Below are 17,938 nucleotides of genomic sequence, written 5' to 3' on the forward strand. Positions count from 1 at the left end.
TTAGACAGCCATCTGCCTTGACCGCATTGGGGTTGGAAATAGGATTAGAGGGAGATGAGTAGTAGTAGTAGTAGTAGTAGCTGGAGTCTGGCGACATTGCCAGCTCTAGCATGGCTAAAAAAAATGTTTGTATGTTCACCAACTTTCCTTGAAATTCCCTAAAATCTGGACATTTCCATCATTTCCACAGGGAGTCTTCTCGGTCACTTGCCCGCATCCAGATATCTTCCTGGTGGCCCGAATAGAGAAGGTGCTACAGGGGGGAATTAACCACTGTGCTGAGGCATACATGAAGAGTTCGGACTCCACGAAGGTACTGACCCACTCGCGAACTTTCTCCACTGTCCTCCTCACAGCAAGGCAGCACGTTCCCCTGCACTCAGCAGATTCCTAGAGATTGTTCCACATTATACACCGATAATCATCCTTGTTTTTAAGTGCCGACCGGTTACACAGAGTCTCAACAGAAGCATTGACTTTGGCTGTACAAATGTGGTTGTGCACCCTGCAGGGAGCTGTGGCGGGTAGTAATGTGATTCAGAAAACATGTGAAATATTTTTTTGTGTGTATGCGCCAACAACACTGAGAACCTCTTATTTTTTATGCATGTGTGAGATGGGCATGTTGTCAAGACTTTTCTGTGTGTGTCTGTGTTGAGGCTGGCAGCATGCTGACTAAAACAACTTGTGTGACTTAAGTGATGGAGCTCAAATCACAGTGTGTTTCTTTTTTCCACCAGGTGGCACAAAAGGTCCTGAAGAATGCAAAGTGGGCATGTAGCCGGTTGGGCCAGTACAGGATGCCTTTTGCCTGGGCAGCACGGTACCATATCTCTTCAACACTTAAGACTTTTAACACTAAGTTCTCTCTTAAATTAATGTGTTTCTGACTCTTCTTTTCTTGTGCTTCTTGCAGGCCTTTGTTCAAAGATGCTTCAGGGACGCTCGACAAAAGTGCTCGCTTCTCCGCTCTGTACAGACAGGACAGCAACAAGCTATCAAACGACGATATGCTCAAACTGCTGGCTGATTTCAGAAAGCAAGTATTGCTGTTTATAATCTCTTTGAATTAAAAACTGTCTGAGTACTCCTGCAGATGTTCAGGGAAGAAAATGTTCCTATAGGTCATACTTTGGAAAATGCTGGTCAGTTGAAAATACGATGCTTGCTCACATCTGTGAATGTGGTGTGTGTGTATACAGCACATACCCTATCCGTCTCTTCTCACTTTCGTCTTGGGAGATGATAGCAAAGGCTCAACAGGGGTTTATTTTCCTTTCCTCAGGCCAGAGAAGATGGCCAAGCTGCCTGTAATCCTCGGAAACCTCGACGTTACCATTGACAATGTAGCCCCAGACTTGACAAGTAAGGCCTTTAAAGTCGCTCCATGTGGCCAACAGTAATGATGAAAGCTGTTTTTGCTCTAACAAAATTGGTCCCGTTGTGTGCAGCCTGTTTATTTGATCTACCTCCCTCCTGCTTCTGTTTGCAGATTGTGTTACCTCATCCTACATTCCTGTGAAGCAATTTGATGTCAGTGAGAAGACCAACATCTTCTTTGAAGTGGAGGAGTTTGTGCCGTACATCGCCAAATGTTCTCAGCCTTTCACCACCTACAACAATCACCTCTATGTCTACCCCAGGCTCTTGAAGTACGACAGCCAAAAGTCTTTCGCAAAGGTATCAAAAACTTTTACTACACTCTGTTTCCCTGTAGTTCAATCCAGTCTGAAGCAGTAATCATAGACACTTCTACTCATTCACTCCATTTTTGGCTAACTTTCCAAATTCCTTGTGTTTTGTTTGTTCTCAGGCTAGAAATATAGCTGTCTGCATTGAGTTCAAAGACTCAGATGATGAAGAGGCTGTATCACTGAAGGTAGAGTAAAATGAGTCCTGGGAAGTGCTTCCAAGTCCCCAAAGGATACTTCCCTCCTGTCACAGGAAACAAACTAACCATTGGTTTTTTTTTTTCATAGTGCATCTATGGTCGACCTGGGGGACCTCTGTTTACCAAAAATGCCTTTGCTGCAGTATTACACCACCAGCACAACCCTGAGTTCTACGATGAGGTGAGACAAACAAGATGAGCTGTTATAAAACAAAAAGATTGAGTGCCAAATGTTTAAATTAATCTCATCAATGACTCAATGTTTATTTATGCTTTCTACTTTCTTCAGTTTAAGATTGAGCTGCCAACTCAGCTCCACGAGAAACATCATCTGCTCTTCACCTTCTACCACGTCAGCTGTGAGAGCAACAGCAAGGCCAGCACCAAAAAGAGAGACCTGGTCGAGACTCAAGGTAATACACTGCAACACTGCTAACTCTATTTTCCAGATTGACAATCTCCTCATTACAAATGTCTCTGTTTGCTGATTGTTTTCCCCTCTGTCTCCTCTCTCAGTGGGTTTCGCCTGGCTCCCCCTGCTGAAAGACGGTCGGGTGATCATGAATGAGACACAGATCTCTGTGGCTGCGAATCTGCCCGCTGGATACCTCAGCTGTCAGGAAGGTGCCAGCAAGGTAGGGTGGAGTTATTTAGATTTCAAGCTAAAAATCACAGCCTAACATTAAGATCCTGCAGGATAATTACTGACGTAGATGTTTTTTTTGTTTAGCAACATTCAGGTCCTGAAGTCAAATGGGTGGATGGCGGCAAACCTTTATTTAAGGTGTCCAGTCACCTCGTGTCCACCGTCTACACTCAGGTTAGTTTTTTGTATTCAACAAATAGTCTTAGTGAATGTTACACTTCAGAATGACTCTTTTAATCTCAGTTTCATGGATTAAACTTCTCTGTGTCTTTCATAGGATCAACATTTGCACAATTTCTTTCACCACTGTCAGAGCGTTGCTTCTGCACCCCAGACGCCAGGAGGAGAACTGGTCAAATACCTAAAGGTAAAATGAGAGTATTGAATGCAGTATTGCAGTGATGCTGCCGGAAATCACACTGTACTTGAATCACTTGGAGTTTTATGTTCCTCTTTGAGCTGCAGCACCGTGGGCGATTTGAGCAGGCCTTTTTTCAATGCTTTATATACAAACATTAATTGTACTATAAACTATAAAGCTGATAGCAGCAAATCTGACTATTCTTTCTCCCCCCTTTCCTTCTCTGTGTCACTGATAGCCCAATTATTACTTTCCCATCATTCACTTTCTTATTCCAGTCCATGGGACCCTCAGTTCTCCCCTTCCCATGTGCTCTTTAGCATGTGAGTGATACGTCTCTTGGGCTCTAACGTAAACACAGCGGTGAACACGAACAATGGCCAGAGGGTCAAACTGCATGTCAGCTGTGCTTGGCTGGCCACTCGCCAAATGACTTGGCAAAGCTTGAGCTAGTTTCCTGTGCACAGACAATGATGCACAATGACCTACAATTAGCCATGTTCCAGGCAGCTGAAGCATAAGGTGTAGGTGATTAGAGCGATGCTGCTCTCTCACGTCAACTCCTGTTGTTGTTTTTTCAGTATCCTTCTGTGCGTGGTAAAAGAAGACAACCTTACCTTTTTTTATTTTCTTACATTTATTCTCCATTCAGAGCCTGCATGCCATGGAGAGTCATGTAATGATCAAGTTCCTGCCCACCACCCTGAATCAGCTGTTTAGGGTTCTAACCAGCGCCACCCAGGAGGACGTGGCAGTCAACGTCACCAGGCAGGTTCCTCTGTAGCGATCTTTGACTAAATAACTCTTAGAATTCAAATCATTTCATGTGAGTTCTGATAAGGAAAGAGGCTTAGAAATGGAAATATCACAATTTTTGGAGTTCTGTACTCAAGAAAACTCTTGATATCACATGAATATTAGACTGATAGCTCAATGTGTTTTTTTTTAAACTTCGCTTACGAGTATTTGATCCAAAAATCCTGGCAAAAGGCTCTGTGTCTGATAGCTTAATTAAAACACAGCTGAAAGTCCAGAGTTTGTGTTTTAAACTATCACTAAATAAGGCCTCCAGCTGCTTTGGCTCCTTCCAAAATCATTCCTCACACATGCATTCCTCTGTATCGTTCCCTTGTAGAGTCATGATTCACATTGTAGCCCAGTGCCACGAGGAGGGGCTGGAACACTACCTGAGATCTTATGTGAAGGTGAATTTCACATCCAGCATATCACAACCCACCATCAATATTATGTGTTTGCACTAAAAGTTTCTTATCATTCTCTCTGAATGTTTCTGTCTCAGTATGTTTTCAAGACTGAGCCGTACACGTCATCCACCAACCGAACAGTGCACGAGGAGTTGGCTAAAGCCATGACTGCAATCCTGAAGCCCTCCACTGACTTTCTCACAAGCAACAAGCTCCTCAAGGTAACATATCTGTACTTTTTGGGAGGATTACAGAGTGTGTGATTATAATTGACGTGAATTTCCTCTTTATTGTTCTCTAATTGATGTTTTTCTGCACTGTAGTACTCCTGGTATTTCTTTGAAGCCTTAGTCAAGTCCATGGCTCAGTACTTGATTGAAAGCTGTAAAGTGAAGGTAAGTCTGCCACTGCATGTGTGTTTGACTCAGCAGTGTCTGCTTCTATCTGCTTTATAAAGGCTTAACTCCCTCACAACATGCCAGGTCTTGTGGACAGCCACAGCACCACAGTCAGAGTATTATGTATCCACAGGCTGCCCAACACTGCCATGCAGTTTAATTAGATGCATTTGTTCATACCCCATAAGCAACCACATCCTTGTGTTTAAGCTCTGCTGGTGTAGTGTGGAGGCCTCAGTGGAGGCAAGTAAATCCACCACAGGAGGAGGTCACACCAGTCTGGAAACTGTGAAACTTCAGTTCAAGGCTGAAGGTTTTGGACATTTTAGTTATGGTCATTGAATCCAATGAAAAGACCTGTTTCTTGTTATGTCCACACCATGTGTGGATGTAATGCTGTGGCATCAAGCCCACTCGTTTCTCCTGAAGATGGAAATCTGTGGGAATCATTTAATTGTAATATGAAAAGTGATCCAATTATTTATTTTACCAGTGGCATTGTAATGACTTTTTACTTGGCCTGTCAATCATTCCTCGTTGTGATTAACTGTTGAATTTCATCATTTAATTGTATTGTTAATCACATCTTTAAAACCCCATTATATTGCATTTCAAAATAGTTTTGAGTCATATTAACATTTTAAATCAACTCTTACCAGTGTCTTGATTTGGGGAGCAAATTAATTCAATAATATATACTTTGTGGTTTGACTTTTAGATTTGTTATTCAAATAAATGCTGAACCAGTGTGGTCCGAAACCAAGACTAAGGTTACGTTCACACTGCAAGACTTAATGCTCAATGTCGATTTTTTTGCCCAGATCTGATTTTTTGTTTGCCTGTTCACATTACCATCTATAATGTGACCTGTATCTGATTCCAGTGTGAACTGTTTGCGGCTCCAAACTGCCCCGCATGCGCAAAAGAACAGTAACAATGACGTCACATGCAGCTGTTTCACAAACTTAAACATGGAAGAAGTCAGCATTTTCACCTTTGTTACAAAGTTTTTGTGCAGTGGGAGCCAGAGAATGAATGACCATGTCAAGAGGAGGTCAAGTATAAAGAAAAAATATTTATAAGGTCCAAGACCTCGCTGTCCCTCCATTGACTTGCTCCATCGTTGCTATCCTCCATTTTTGCAAGGCTACCGCCGCACAGAATTGTGACATGTGTCGCTATAAAGTGACGTGAAAGTATCAAATGCGCATTAAATCGGCCTTGGCTGTTCACACTGAGGTCGCATTGAAAAAAATCTGATCTGTATCTGATTCAGGACCACATATGGAAGTGGTCTAAATCTGATTTAAAAAAAATCAGATTTTAGCCATATTTGAGTGTTCACACTGCCTCTAAAAAATCTAACCTGGTCACTTGACCCCCAAAAAATTGGATTTGGGCCACTTTTGCCTGCAGTGTGAACATAGCCTTAGAGGTAGAAAATAGTTTTTGTTTGTTTGTTTGTTTGTTTTTAAAGGATAAAACTATTATACAATAAGAAAAATGCAGGAGTGCATGTACAACAGTTTATTGTCATCCACAGGTTTATGGGGATAGTGCTCTGCAGGTAATCAGTCTGATTACCTGCATCTTTATGCTTAGTTTGTTGGGTGCAGCTCAAACTCAAAGTAATGTTTACATTCCTTTTGACAAAAAAGCATACTTCTTGTGACTTTTGAACTGATCCGTCTGAGAGTTTTTTTTATGCGCCAATCAGAAGAGCAGTGGTGTCATTGTTTCCCATCACAGCTGCAGCAGGAAGCATGAAGAAACTGTGGTGGCTTAACTACAGTGTACAGAAATGGACAAAGGACCACATGATTAATCAGACCTTTTTTTTATGGTGACTAAAGCTATAACGCTGATAGCAGTATATTGGGCATGACTTAGGTACAAATTTCTGTCATGTATTGATACACACTTCATGAGTCATTAAGTATTTCAGGCAGGAAAGTGTATTTAGGATAGATTTAAAATAAACAATAGTGAACATCTTTATTTTCATGAGGGAGTATTGTCTCAGTGTAACGGTGAGGCTTTCTCATTGGTTTTTATAGTTGTCCCAGAACAATGCAGCTCTAAGGCTTACATACAATCCTAATCGGGGTCTTTTTTTTCTAGTATTTGATTTTTTGGGAAACATTACAGAAGTGCAGAAAATCACCATTGTAGTGTAAAATTTGGTAAATAAATTATGCTTTGCTCTCTAGCTCTCCAGGAATCAGCGCTTCTCAGCATCCTTCCATCACACTGTGGAGACTCTGGTTAACATGATGATGCCTCACATCACTCAGAAATACAAAGACAACCTGGATGCTGCCAGAAACGCCAACCACAGCCTGGCGGTCTTTATCAAGGTCAGTAGCAAATTTAACTATATTTTACAGATTTATAAGAGCGCTTTTCTTTTTTTTAGATGCACATAAGTATGTACTAGTACATTAAAGGTACTTAATATGAATAATGACAGAATGATTTTTCAACTACTTCTTGCAGCGCTGTTTCAACCTGATGGACAGAGGCTTTGCATTCAAGCAGATCAACAACTACATTAACTGCTTTATGCCTGGAGACCCAAAGGTACCCTAAGCAACAATGAAAGCACTTACAGAGACAAATATTACAATCACTACTTGGGTAAAATGTTTCATTTGAACTAAATCTTCTTCTTGTGTCTTTATTTGCAGACGCTGTTTGAGTTCAGGTTTGAGTTCATGCGTGTTGTGTGCAACCATGAGCACTACGTCCCTTTAAACCTGCCCATGCCGTTTGGAAAGGGAAGGATACTCCGATTTCAAGGTATTGATAATCATTAAAATTAGAATCAAACCATAATTCTAAAGGCTTACTGTTTTAGCAGCCTGGATTTTACAAAATGTACTTTGTTTCTTTATCGTGTTCCTTAATTAGCTTTATTATCTCCAAATGATACGGGGGAGTCAAATGATACTCAAGTAGGTAGGTGAAAGGGTGTGCTGCTGCTTGCATGTCATCTCCTAAAGGGCATTACTCAATCTACTCAGTGTTGAAAGATCATACTGTATGTACAGAAGCATAGACTGGCTTTTTGTGCAGCTGTTGGTGATTGTGTGTGCAATCATTTCTATCTGTGTTGAAGTGGTTTGGAGTTCAAGAGCAATAATACTTTCAGCCACTCGTAAGAAATCATGTCTTTAAAATGCTTCCATTCTTAAAAAACAGAAATAGACGATGCAGTGTGTTTGATTTGATTACACTCATTGGTTAGAATCTCGTGATTATGATTTGGAGTTGTTTTATGTTCGCAATAATGTTAGAAACCGTCTGAACAGCTGTTCAATCATAAACTGAAATCCTGTTTGTCTTTTCCTTCATAATCACTCTCCATGTAGAGCAGCAGCTGAGTCACACAGCCTGAATCATAAAATCCAAGCTTTTAAGTGAATCTGTTTTTACATAATTAGTTCGACGAATCATTTGTGGATACAAAAGACTTACGCATTGTTTCATGTGATCAGTCTGTATACTATCTAAGCCTGTCCTGTCTGTCTTTGTTTTTAATACACTTGTGTCTGATTGATAATAAATGAGGATATACTTGCATTGATTTTTGCGTTTTGTGACTCCATCTCTTTCTTCTTGCCTCCTCCTCCTCCACTCAGACCTCCAGCTGGATTACTCTCTAACAGATGACTTTTGCAAAAACCACTTCATGGTGGGGCTGCTGCTCAGGGAGGTCAGTGCAGCTCTGCAGGAGACCAGGGAGGTCCGTCAGATATCCATCCAAGTGCTGAAGAGTCTGATGATAAAGCACACATTCGATGACCGCTACACCTCCAAAGTGAGCACCTCCTTCTTACCTCTGTCTCTTGCATTTCCCCTGCACTTTGTCATCTGATGTGTGTCTGTGATCTGATGTTAAAAGAGATCTACTTGTGTTACAGAGCCAGCAGGCCAGGTTGGCCACGCTGTATTTGCCCTTGTTTGGTCTGCTCCAAGAGAACGTCAACAGGCTGAATGTGAAGGAAGTTGCTCCGTTTCCCATCAACCACTCCAACAATGTAAGGGAGCCACCTAGTGGTTTCTTTATGCTATTACTTATGCCATACATACGGTTGCTTTTTTCTTATAATAAACCAGCAAACAATTCACAGAAAAAACAGAAAAATAGGAGATGTAGCAAGCACTTCTGCTGTGTAAAATGGCAATAAAATGATGATATACCCAGTTGATGTCCCAGAGGGCATCCAAACACACAGCAAATAATTTGAATGGTGGGTGGGATATCTAGTTATTTAAAGAAGCATAGTTTAATGCACACTTTACAAACAGTTAAGTCTTATTAAGTGTTAGAAAGCAGTCTACTTGAGTAGGCAGAATATGGCCTACTCAAAGGATCTGAGATCTTAAAGCAAGAACCTTGAATAATTGGTATAGTTTTTTCTTCAAACAACATAAAACATGTATTTATTAGCTGTTATCTATTCATTCTGAGCTGCTTCAATCTTTAAAAGTTAAAACCTTCAAATTTCATTTTGAAGGAGTTGGTTAAACCATTGCTCTTATTTCCTTCAGAATGGAAGAGAAGATTTGCTCTTCACCAACGCTTTGATGACACCTCCCCGATCGAGCACTTTTCTGGACACCAGTTTGCACAAAGATGTGTTTGGAGCCATCTCTGGCACCTGTGAGTGGAAGGAAGACACTGAGAATACAATTTTATTTTCTGTGTAATATATTTATTAAAATAACACTTCCCTTTTTTTCTTACAGCCTCGCCTCACACATCGTCAACCCCCAACATTAACTCCGTACGCCATGCAGACTCTCGTGGCTCACTCATTAGCACTGATTCTGTCAACAGCTTGCTGGAGAGGAACAACGACAAGGGCAACTCACTGGATAAGGTACATCCCAGAAAGTGCTGCAAGATACCTGTGCAGTAATTTCATAAAACATTTATTAGAAATCCAACTTGAGCTCTCTGTGACACACATGTATAAGATCCTCAGGGACCTGAGGTCCCCTCGTTGTGTCAAAAGTTTCACAGAAAGTCACCCCCTGTTAACTTGTACCATTGACTCCCCCTCACCTTACCTGTACGGCTTGCCATAGCAGACGGAGAAGTTTGTGCGGAGACACTCTGTTAATGTCCCACGCTTCTCTGTGGAGTCTGAGGAGACCATGCTCTCTGTGCGCACCAAACGTGTCACCATGGACTTCTCCCTGTTCTCTGTCCCCTGGGTGTCAGAGAGCACCCTGCAGCCCAGCATTTCACTTCAAGTACCAAACCTTCCTTCTTACGGTCCTCCTTCTCTCATAGGAGTGTCCCTGGGAGTGTTAGAGTGTGTGTGAGTGTCCTTCTGTGCTGAGTCCTTTCTTTGCCAGATGACTCTCAGGCTCGGCCTGCTTGTTCTCTGGCGCCTTGAAGCAGCCCTGCTGTACGACAGGGCCTCTCAAGGTTTGCCTCTGCTATTTTTCCAGATGTTCATCAGCGTGCTCATGGGTTTCTCACTGTGCAGTGCTTCTTACGTGTGCTGTGTCATTGTCTATTTGCATTGATAAACAGCCTCAAGATAAATCTGAAAAGAGGTCTGTTGCACTCAAATGTTTGATTTTCCTGTCAGTGTTCTTGTGTGTTTCATCTTCAGTTGAAGCTGTTTGCATCTGTGATGTTTGGCAGTTTTTACTGCGGTGTGTGTAAAAGTCTAAAGGGGAAATGATGACCAAAAAAATTACAGCCATATTCTCAAGAAAGCTAAGTTTAGATCCGAAGTATCCACCCTCAAAAACACCAATTACAAAGCCAAAGTCATTGCCTCATGCTTTCCACTAAGTCATCCTCAGCCAGTCTCATGGTCTAGACTAACGGCTGGCAAAGGAACGTGCTTGGTATACCGCCCGGCCCCCCCTAGCTGACGTAGAGCTGTTGCTCGACTGCTGTGGTTGTTTCCTCCCTGCTCTGTCCTCAGCTGGGTGAAATGGTGACCATTTTCCAGCTGCAGTTTTTCCACAGTGCATTTAGCCCTGCATCATCTGTGGGCATGGCTACCACCACTGTAGTGTGGCTTAAACACTGTAATTGAAAGGCCTACTGAAAGTCTCATTGATCACAACTACATTTAAATGACATGTGAATAGTGTTTTCTACTTTTTACACAACAGTGTTCAGAAAATATACAGAGGCTGGATTTCTAAACTAAAGTTTCATTTCTTAACCTCACAAGATAAAAAGTGATATGATAAGAGGCCTCTTTTCCTCTAAAATTATGAAATATAAACAGACAATTCCTACAGATACAGCAATTTATTAGCTGATTATCATGATGCACTGAAAGGAGCAGGATGCGTCAAAGGGCCATGGCAGGAAAATGTATCTTCATTTGTTTTTCTGTCTATGCCTGACTGTATTTCTTTCCCTCAGAACCAGCCTGCTTCAACACTGGGCAGTACCCTCCTGCGATGTGATAAACTGGACCAGGCAGAGATCAAGAGCCTCCTCATGTGCTTCTTACATGTGCTCAAAAGCATGTCTGAGGGTAAAAACTCACTCAATTTCTTTGTTGGGTATGCTGGTTCAGTCTTAATATCTGTACTCAGAGTAATAATATCAATCTCTGTCTCTTCCAGATGCTCTGTTTACATACTGGAACAAGGCCTCGTCTGCTGAGTTAATGGACTTCTTCACTTTAGTCGAGTAAGAAATCTTTGCTAGTTGTGACAACCCTGACATTGAAAGTGAAGTTTATTATTTGTTGTGGCTGATTTTAACTTGCTTTTCCTCACAGAGTGTGCCTCCATCAGTTCAGATACATGGGAAAGAGATACATCGCAAGGTAATGTTGTCATGTGGGGCATAAGTGTTATTTTTAAGTTATCGTCTTAAATTGTAAATTAGTTCAATTCTTAATAAAGGACTGCAAAATTTAAGTTCAGTGATTGCCATCTTCCCCCTCTTAAACAAACCACAGCAAGTTACAGACCAGCATAAACCTTTGATCAACACTAACAGTTCCTGGATGTTCACAGATGTAATTATAGAGTTAAAAACATATATTATTAAAAACAAAAAAAGCATTCAGTGGAACTGTCAAAATGTTATCAAGTTTCGTTATACTCAACTAAATGGAGCAGAAGATTTTTTTATTTTTTTTATTTTTTTTTGTATAACAGTTTTATTCAAATTTTCAGATAATAAGAACAGTGACAATAATAGACAGAACCAAACAGTTGAAGGGATAAAAATAAAATATTACAATACTACAAGGAGATAGACATCCAGACAGTAAGACAACAGCAAAAACACACAACAGTAAAAAAAAAAAGAAATAAAAATTAAATTAAATTGCAACACCCCAAGGTTAAATCATATAAACTGCATAATTAATCAATCTGCCACTACACAGGCCCTGGTTTAACCTTATCGGAAATGAGAGTGTCCATTGTTAGTGTTGGGACCAGAAGATTTCCAAGTCAAACTGAAAATCCTTTTGCCAACAAATTAAAAGTCTCAACAGGAAGATAGTCCATGAGCGGTTTCCAAACTTTCAGAAACGACTGTTCATCACCTTTTAGAACAGCGCTGATCCTCTTGTGAGGAAGTACATTAAATATCTCCTTGTACCACAAAGTAACAGTGGGAGGTGTATCCTGGATCAATTTTAACAAAACACATTTTCTTGCCAAGAGCAGTAATTTATCCAACAGTTTAAATTTAAGAGAGAGAAGAAACACATCCTTAGAGGGCAGGCTAAGTAGGAAGAGCCCGGGATCTTTTTTGAGTTTGAGTTTGAATATGCCACTAAGCTCTCTAGCTATGCAGGACCAAAAACAAGAAATGTATCTGCACTGCCAGAAAAAATGAATATTATATATAGAAGATTATAGAAGATTATTTTTAACCATTTATCCATAAGCAAACAAAAAATATTATTATTTAAGCTTTATCACAATTTATCCATCTTACTTAATTGTTAACTATTAATACAAAAAATTATTTTGAGTTAATGATTGGATAACAATGTCTTCTAGCTGAATATTAACCCTTTACTCACAGATGTTAGCTACTTCAACAGTTTATTCATTCCATTCAACCATTTTTCGGTTACTTTAAGCTAGAGTACCATCACTGTTAAAGCTATCGCCAACTATTTCAACATTTATATATTATATTGACCTAATACAGCGGTTCATCTTTTACCTTCAGTGAACTGTTTCCTGTATCCATCTCCTTTTGCTAACAATTGTAAACATTTATTAATGCTATTTAGCAAACTCTCATAACTGGCAATGTATACCTTTTAGCTAGCTTGAACAGCAAATTCATTAATGTTACTTTAAGCTAACTAAGTCACTTGAAGCAGTTCCCTGAAACTGTAAGCTAACTTATTTACAGTTTATCAATTCTTATCAGTCGCTTCAAGTCAATTAAGCTGCTCATATTACTTTTAGATAATGTTTTTTTTAACCATTTATCAGTTTTTTTGCTAACATTGTCAACCATCCTATATATAAAAACTGATACTGAAATATTTTAGTTGTTTGACGTGTTCATCCACAACTTCATATTACAGTTTTTTAACAATTACTTATAGCTAACTAGCATACCAACTAACCAACACATAACTTTTTATTAATTACTTTTACATTAGCAAAGTCATAACTTTCAGCAAATGTTACAATCACTTAGCCTCTGTGCTCCCCAGCTAGTTTGTTCCACTCTTAATTTTGACATCTGCTCATGAAGTTGTGTAATCTGCTAATATGTAATTATAAGTTTTGTCATTTTCAAACAAAACTAATCTTAAAATATTTTTTATATTCACTTAAAAATGTTGAAGAGCTCTTGTTCGGCAATCACTGGTTTAACTGATAGTCACCTGGAGTTTCAGACACCAAATACATTTTTCTGTAGTAAATTATTGCCCATTAAACTTCATACTGTGACATTGATGTTGCTACTTACTGCTTTACTTCTACTCAGTCAGTCTAAAGCATAATTGCTAATGTGTGAGTCGGGTGTAACTGTGTTCTGAGCAAATTATTTGACAATTAATTTCAAAATATGCAAACACACGCTCTACTTTCTTCACTATTTGGAAGCTGATCTGGCCTCGACTTTCAGAGGGCTTTGGGTGTCAAATCATTTTAACCTCCCACCCCTGTTTCTATCTTTATTCACTGAAATGCTGGCAAGTTTAACATAATGAAATAAAACCTGGCTCCTGCCCTGTCCTGCTTGGGTAAGACTTAATGTGTAACTGACTCTCTTGAACTAACTGCATGATATCTACTCATAATCATTTAAAAGTTGCTGTGTTGTTACACATCTACTGGCTCTAAATGCATCACCTGTCTCTTTCATTCTTATATGCATGGCGTTTGCGTTTTATCATGCTTTTTGCTGCCTCTGCTGCTTTGACAGCTATCAATTTAAACTGCATGCCAAAAGTTTACATGGCACAACTTTACTGTGAGCATTCACTATAGGTCTATTTGTAAGTCCACTCACAGTTTTAATATTATGATTTCCAGTTGCACTGCTGAATATATATTAGAGTTATCATAAGTTCACTATTTTATAAGATATTCAATGATATGACCTAATACATGCAAATTGACTGTTGCTCCCACAACATTTGAGGGATAAATCTACATAAAAAAAAAACATTATTCTTAACTTGCTTCACTAACTTAGGCTCTGCTACTGGTCAGCCATTTGTCTAACATGTCCTGTTTCCTCATCAGGAACCAGGATGGGGCAGGACCTGTAGCACATGAGCGGAAGTCACAGACTCTGCCTGTGTCCCGTAACAGGGCGGGAATGATGCATGCCCGCTTACAGCAGCTCAGCAGCCTGGATAACTCTTACACTTTTAACCACAGTAAGTGCTCCATGCTGTACTTTTCATCAAATGTCCTCTACCAGAGGACCCCTGCCACCCTCTGCCTCATCTTGTGGTCATACTCCTTAAGCTTTACAACATCATCCTCATCAACATCACCTTCTTTCTTATCCTCTGTGTAAACCTTGCCTGCTGTCAATCAGAAAATGCCTCAGAAGACACGGGGGGGAACCATTGGTATTTTAGATATGGACAAATGCAGCTGTGTGCAGCTCTTTTTGGTTTTATCCAAAGGGCATAAGCTATATGCTCAGTCTGTTATATGGCATCATTTAATACAGTTTCTTTGTGTTTTCAGTGTAAGAAAGATTTCAAGTATTCTTGGAATATCTGTAGACCATGGTAAGAATGTGTCAGGTTGGCAGGCAGTTTGCAGACCACTTCACCAGCTCTGTTCATTTGGTTGAGTTATGAGCATGTCTATTTTAACTGAACATTAGCTTTCTTCACATCCATCTGGCTAGCTCATGTATGATTACAATTTTTCATTTCATTCTCTGGAAAGAAAGCAAACCATCAAAGTAAGAAGTTTCATTCCAAAATACTACTTGTGCATTTCAGAAAAAGGCTGCCTGAGTTTAAAAACTTTATACTTACATATTTATTTAAAAACCCTCATATGTGGGCACTCAACTTTTCTGCTATAATTTGTCAACATTGTCACCATTCATTCCCCAAGTGTATTGACTCGTTATTGGGAAGAGCTTTTCCCAGTTTGGAATGAAACTTAAACATTTAAACTTCTTCATCTTTAAACCAACAGCTTTGCCTCTAACAAGATTTCATTTTTTGACACTGTTGATATGATGTGACATGACATTATACAGCTTTTGTGGAGTGTATGTATTTCAAGTGTACTACTTGTTTGAAACCACTACAGCTCCCTGTCTGTCCATTTTAGCCTACAGTCACTCGGATGCAGACGTGTTGAATCAGTCACTCCTGGAGGCTAACATCGCTACTGAAGTGTGCCTGACCGTACTGGACACGCTAAGTATCTTCATCATGGGATTCAAGGTAACACACAAACACAACTCTTTCACCTATTGACAACCATGTCTTTAATTGAGCTGGGAACTGGAAGCATTTTAAATCAAATACAGTATTTAGATTGTGTAACAGTTATTTCAGACATTAATTCTACATGTTTCATTGTTTTGAATCAGTTTTTAAGATGATGCTCCGTTTCTCCACAGACCCAGCTGTGCTCTGATCACGGCCACAGTCCACTAATGAAGAAGGTGTTTGAAGTCCATCTCTGTTTCCTGAAGATCAATCAGTCAGAGACAGCCCTCAAGCAGGTCTTCACTTCTCTGCGCACCTTTATCTACAAGGTAAGAAAGATGTTTGTTTTCTGTCTAAAATGTACTAATTATGGTCTTCAATATTCACCTAACCTGATGACCTCTCTGTATTTTTCCTCCTTCAGTTTCCCTGCACATTTTTTGAGGGGCGTGCTGACATGTGTGCTGCTTTCTGCTATGAGATCTTGAAATGCTGTAACTCCAAACTGAGCTCCATCCGCAGCGATGCAGCACATCTGTTGTACTTCCTCATGAAGAGCAACTTTGACTACACGGGTCGCAAGTCTTTTGTTCGGACGCACTTACAGGTGAGACGGACTCTCTGTGGATCTAACATCTTCTCCACTTTCATGTTAACATTGTTTAAACGTTGAGTTCTTGAGAACCTTGGCCATAATTCAGTCAGACAACTGACGTTCACTTAAGATAAAGTTTATTGCAGCATACAGTATTATGTTTGGCGTCTGGGCTCCGAACCTCATCACTCCTCATAGATTATTTAAATGCAGACATTTAGGAGTAATGAGATAGGACTAACCCCCCTCGGAGCCCGCAGGTGGATGCCGGGGAGGAGGTGGGTACGAAGTTTGCACACAGCACTGAGCAGGACAGCAGGAGCACTTGCAAAGCAGAGGCAGAGACAGGGAGACTTGCAGCTTAAATAGACCGCCAAATGAGAGGATGTTTAGATCAGCTGATAGGGAGGATGATGACGTGTCAGTGTGGATGAGCGCAGCTCGAGTTGTCTGCCTGAACTAGTTTGTAGGCGGCGCTTCATTTATCAAATCAAAAGAAACATTTAATCATCCTGATAATCAATGATTTTTTGTTATCATAAATAAAAGGATTTCAAGATATAGCATGTTCAAAAACTGCTGTAGAAAGAAATGTGCATGACATTTTACATCTAACAACTGATTCCTTCCTGTTTCTTTAGGTGGTGATTGCTGTCAGTCAGTTGATAGCAGATGTCATCGGCATCGGAAGTACCCGCTTCCAGCAGTCTCTGTCAATAATCAACAACTGTGCCAACAGTGACAAAACTATCAAGGTTAGATATTTGTTCATGTGCATCCCCATCCTCTGGCTCTACTTTAACAGACATATTTATATGCCTTAACCAGTGATGACAAAGCTGACAATGTCTGCATCCTCCTCCACAGAACACAGCTTTCCCGTCAGACGTGAAGGATCTGACCAAACGGATCAGAACAGTTCTGATGGCCACAGCTCAGATGAAAGAGCATGAGAGAGATCCGGAGATGCTGGTGGATCTTCAATACAGCCTTGCTAAGTCTTACGCCAGCACGCCTGAGCTGCGCAAAACATGGCTGGACAGTATGGCCCGAATCCACGTGAAGAATGGAGACATGTCAGAGGTCTGTGATAAGACATCCAAAGATTGTACTTTGGTTTAATGGTACATAGTTTAATATGTGATAGGCTTACTTCAGGTGTGTGTGCATGAATGTGTCTTTACAATATTTAATATTGAGCACTAGATTGATGTTATATTTGTCCAGTTTATTGAGTCATAATGCCTTAAAACAAATGTTAACTCTTCTCTTTTTTCACAGGCGGCCATGTGCTACGTACATGTTGCTGCACTTGTGGCAGAATACCTGCGCAGAAAAGGTATTCAAATAATTTTCATCTACATTCCACACTGCAGCTCTATCATGTATATTTGTGAAGGCCACAAAACATTATGTAAATGCTCTTTTAATCTTTTTCCAATCTTTCTTAAACTTGTTGTGACAGAGATTAGGCTCGTTGTTAAAATAATGTCTCTGCTCATTCTGTGTGAAGGCATGATCAAGCAGGGCTGCTCAGCGTTCCGGGTGGTGACTCCAAACATTGATGAAGAAGCTGCAATGATGGAAGATGTCGGCATGCAGGACGTTCATTTCAATGAGGTATGCATTACTAATGTTTTTGAATGACAATGTGGTGACAATGTGTCTTTGACCATGAGTTCAGAAACAGCCTGAAGTCTGACCAACTATATAATATCATCAAATTTAGACTCTCAAGTTTTGTGTTTAACAGATTTTAAAGACAAGAATTTGCACTAACTAGTGTTGAATTTACTTCATCAGACACATTTAGTGAGTTTGGATCAACTCCTTGTTGAAATATGCAGATTCATTTCAGAGTGCCGTGAACTGACTGTCTGTCCAGTGCCTCTGTCGCTGCGAGGTGCATTCAGGGACTGTCGTAAAAGTGCAATAAAGCCCTTATATTGTGTT

The 17,938-nt window shown here is 40.2% G+C and overlaps 1 protein-coding gene across 3 annotated transcripts in view; it reads left to right on the top strand.

The window, feature by feature from the left end:
• The window catches only part of LOC117820029 (dedicator of cytokinesis protein 9-like), a 92,644-nt gene that overhangs the window by 67,554 nt on the left and 7,152 nt on the right, over positions 1-17,938 (top strand). For all 3 annotated transcript variants that reach the window (XM_034693648.1, XM_034693649.1, XM_034693650.1), the window contains exons 13-45: positions 191-313; positions 741-823; positions 917-1,039; positions 1,286-1,365; positions 1,493-1,680; positions 1,814-1,879; positions 1,980-2,072; positions 2,181-2,304; positions 2,408-2,526; positions 2,622-2,711; positions 2,815-2,904; positions 3,551-3,666; positions 4,034-4,103; positions 4,199-4,324; positions 4,427-4,498; positions 6,712-6,858; positions 6,998-7,081; positions 7,189-7,300; positions 8,143-8,321; positions 8,425-8,541; positions 9,056-9,167; positions 9,254-9,387; positions 10,905-11,019; positions 11,111-11,177; positions 11,269-11,316; positions 14,228-14,364; positions 15,287-15,402; positions 15,582-15,719; positions 15,815-15,997; positions 16,627-16,740; positions 16,853-17,068; positions 17,267-17,324; positions 17,499-17,605. In XM_034693648.1, coding sequence (XP_034549539.1) covers positions 191-313; positions 741-823; positions 917-1,039; positions 1,286-1,365; positions 1,493-1,680; positions 1,814-1,879; positions 1,980-2,072; positions 2,181-2,304; positions 2,408-2,526; positions 2,622-2,711; positions 2,815-2,904; positions 3,551-3,666; positions 4,034-4,103; positions 4,199-4,324; positions 4,427-4,498; positions 6,712-6,858; positions 6,998-7,081; positions 7,189-7,300; positions 8,143-8,321; positions 8,425-8,541; positions 9,056-9,167; positions 9,254-9,387; positions 10,905-11,019; positions 11,111-11,177; positions 11,269-11,316; positions 14,228-14,364; positions 15,287-15,402; positions 15,582-15,719; positions 15,815-15,997; positions 16,627-16,740; positions 16,853-17,068; positions 17,267-17,324; positions 17,499-17,605 — 3,747 coding nt within the window. The remainder of the gene's footprint in view (positions 1-190; positions 314-740; positions 824-916; positions 1,040-1,285; positions 1,366-1,492; positions 1,681-1,813; positions 1,880-1,979; positions 2,073-2,180; positions 2,305-2,407; positions 2,527-2,621; positions 2,712-2,814; positions 2,905-3,550; positions 3,667-4,033; positions 4,104-4,198; positions 4,325-4,426; positions 4,499-6,711; positions 6,859-6,997; positions 7,082-7,188; positions 7,301-8,142; positions 8,322-8,424; positions 8,542-9,055; positions 9,168-9,253; positions 9,388-10,904; positions 11,020-11,110; positions 11,178-11,268; positions 11,317-14,227; positions 14,365-15,286; positions 15,403-15,581; positions 15,720-15,814; positions 15,998-16,626; positions 16,741-16,852; positions 17,069-17,266; positions 17,325-17,498; positions 17,606-17,938) is intronic.

Source organism: Notolabrus celidotus, chromosome 10 (genome assembly GCF_009762535.1).
Source record: "Notolabrus celidotus isolate fNotCel1 chromosome 10, fNotCel1.pri, whole genome shotgun sequence".
Taxonomy (NCBI): Eukaryota; Metazoa; Chordata; class Actinopteri; order Labriformes; family Labridae; genus Notolabrus; species Notolabrus celidotus.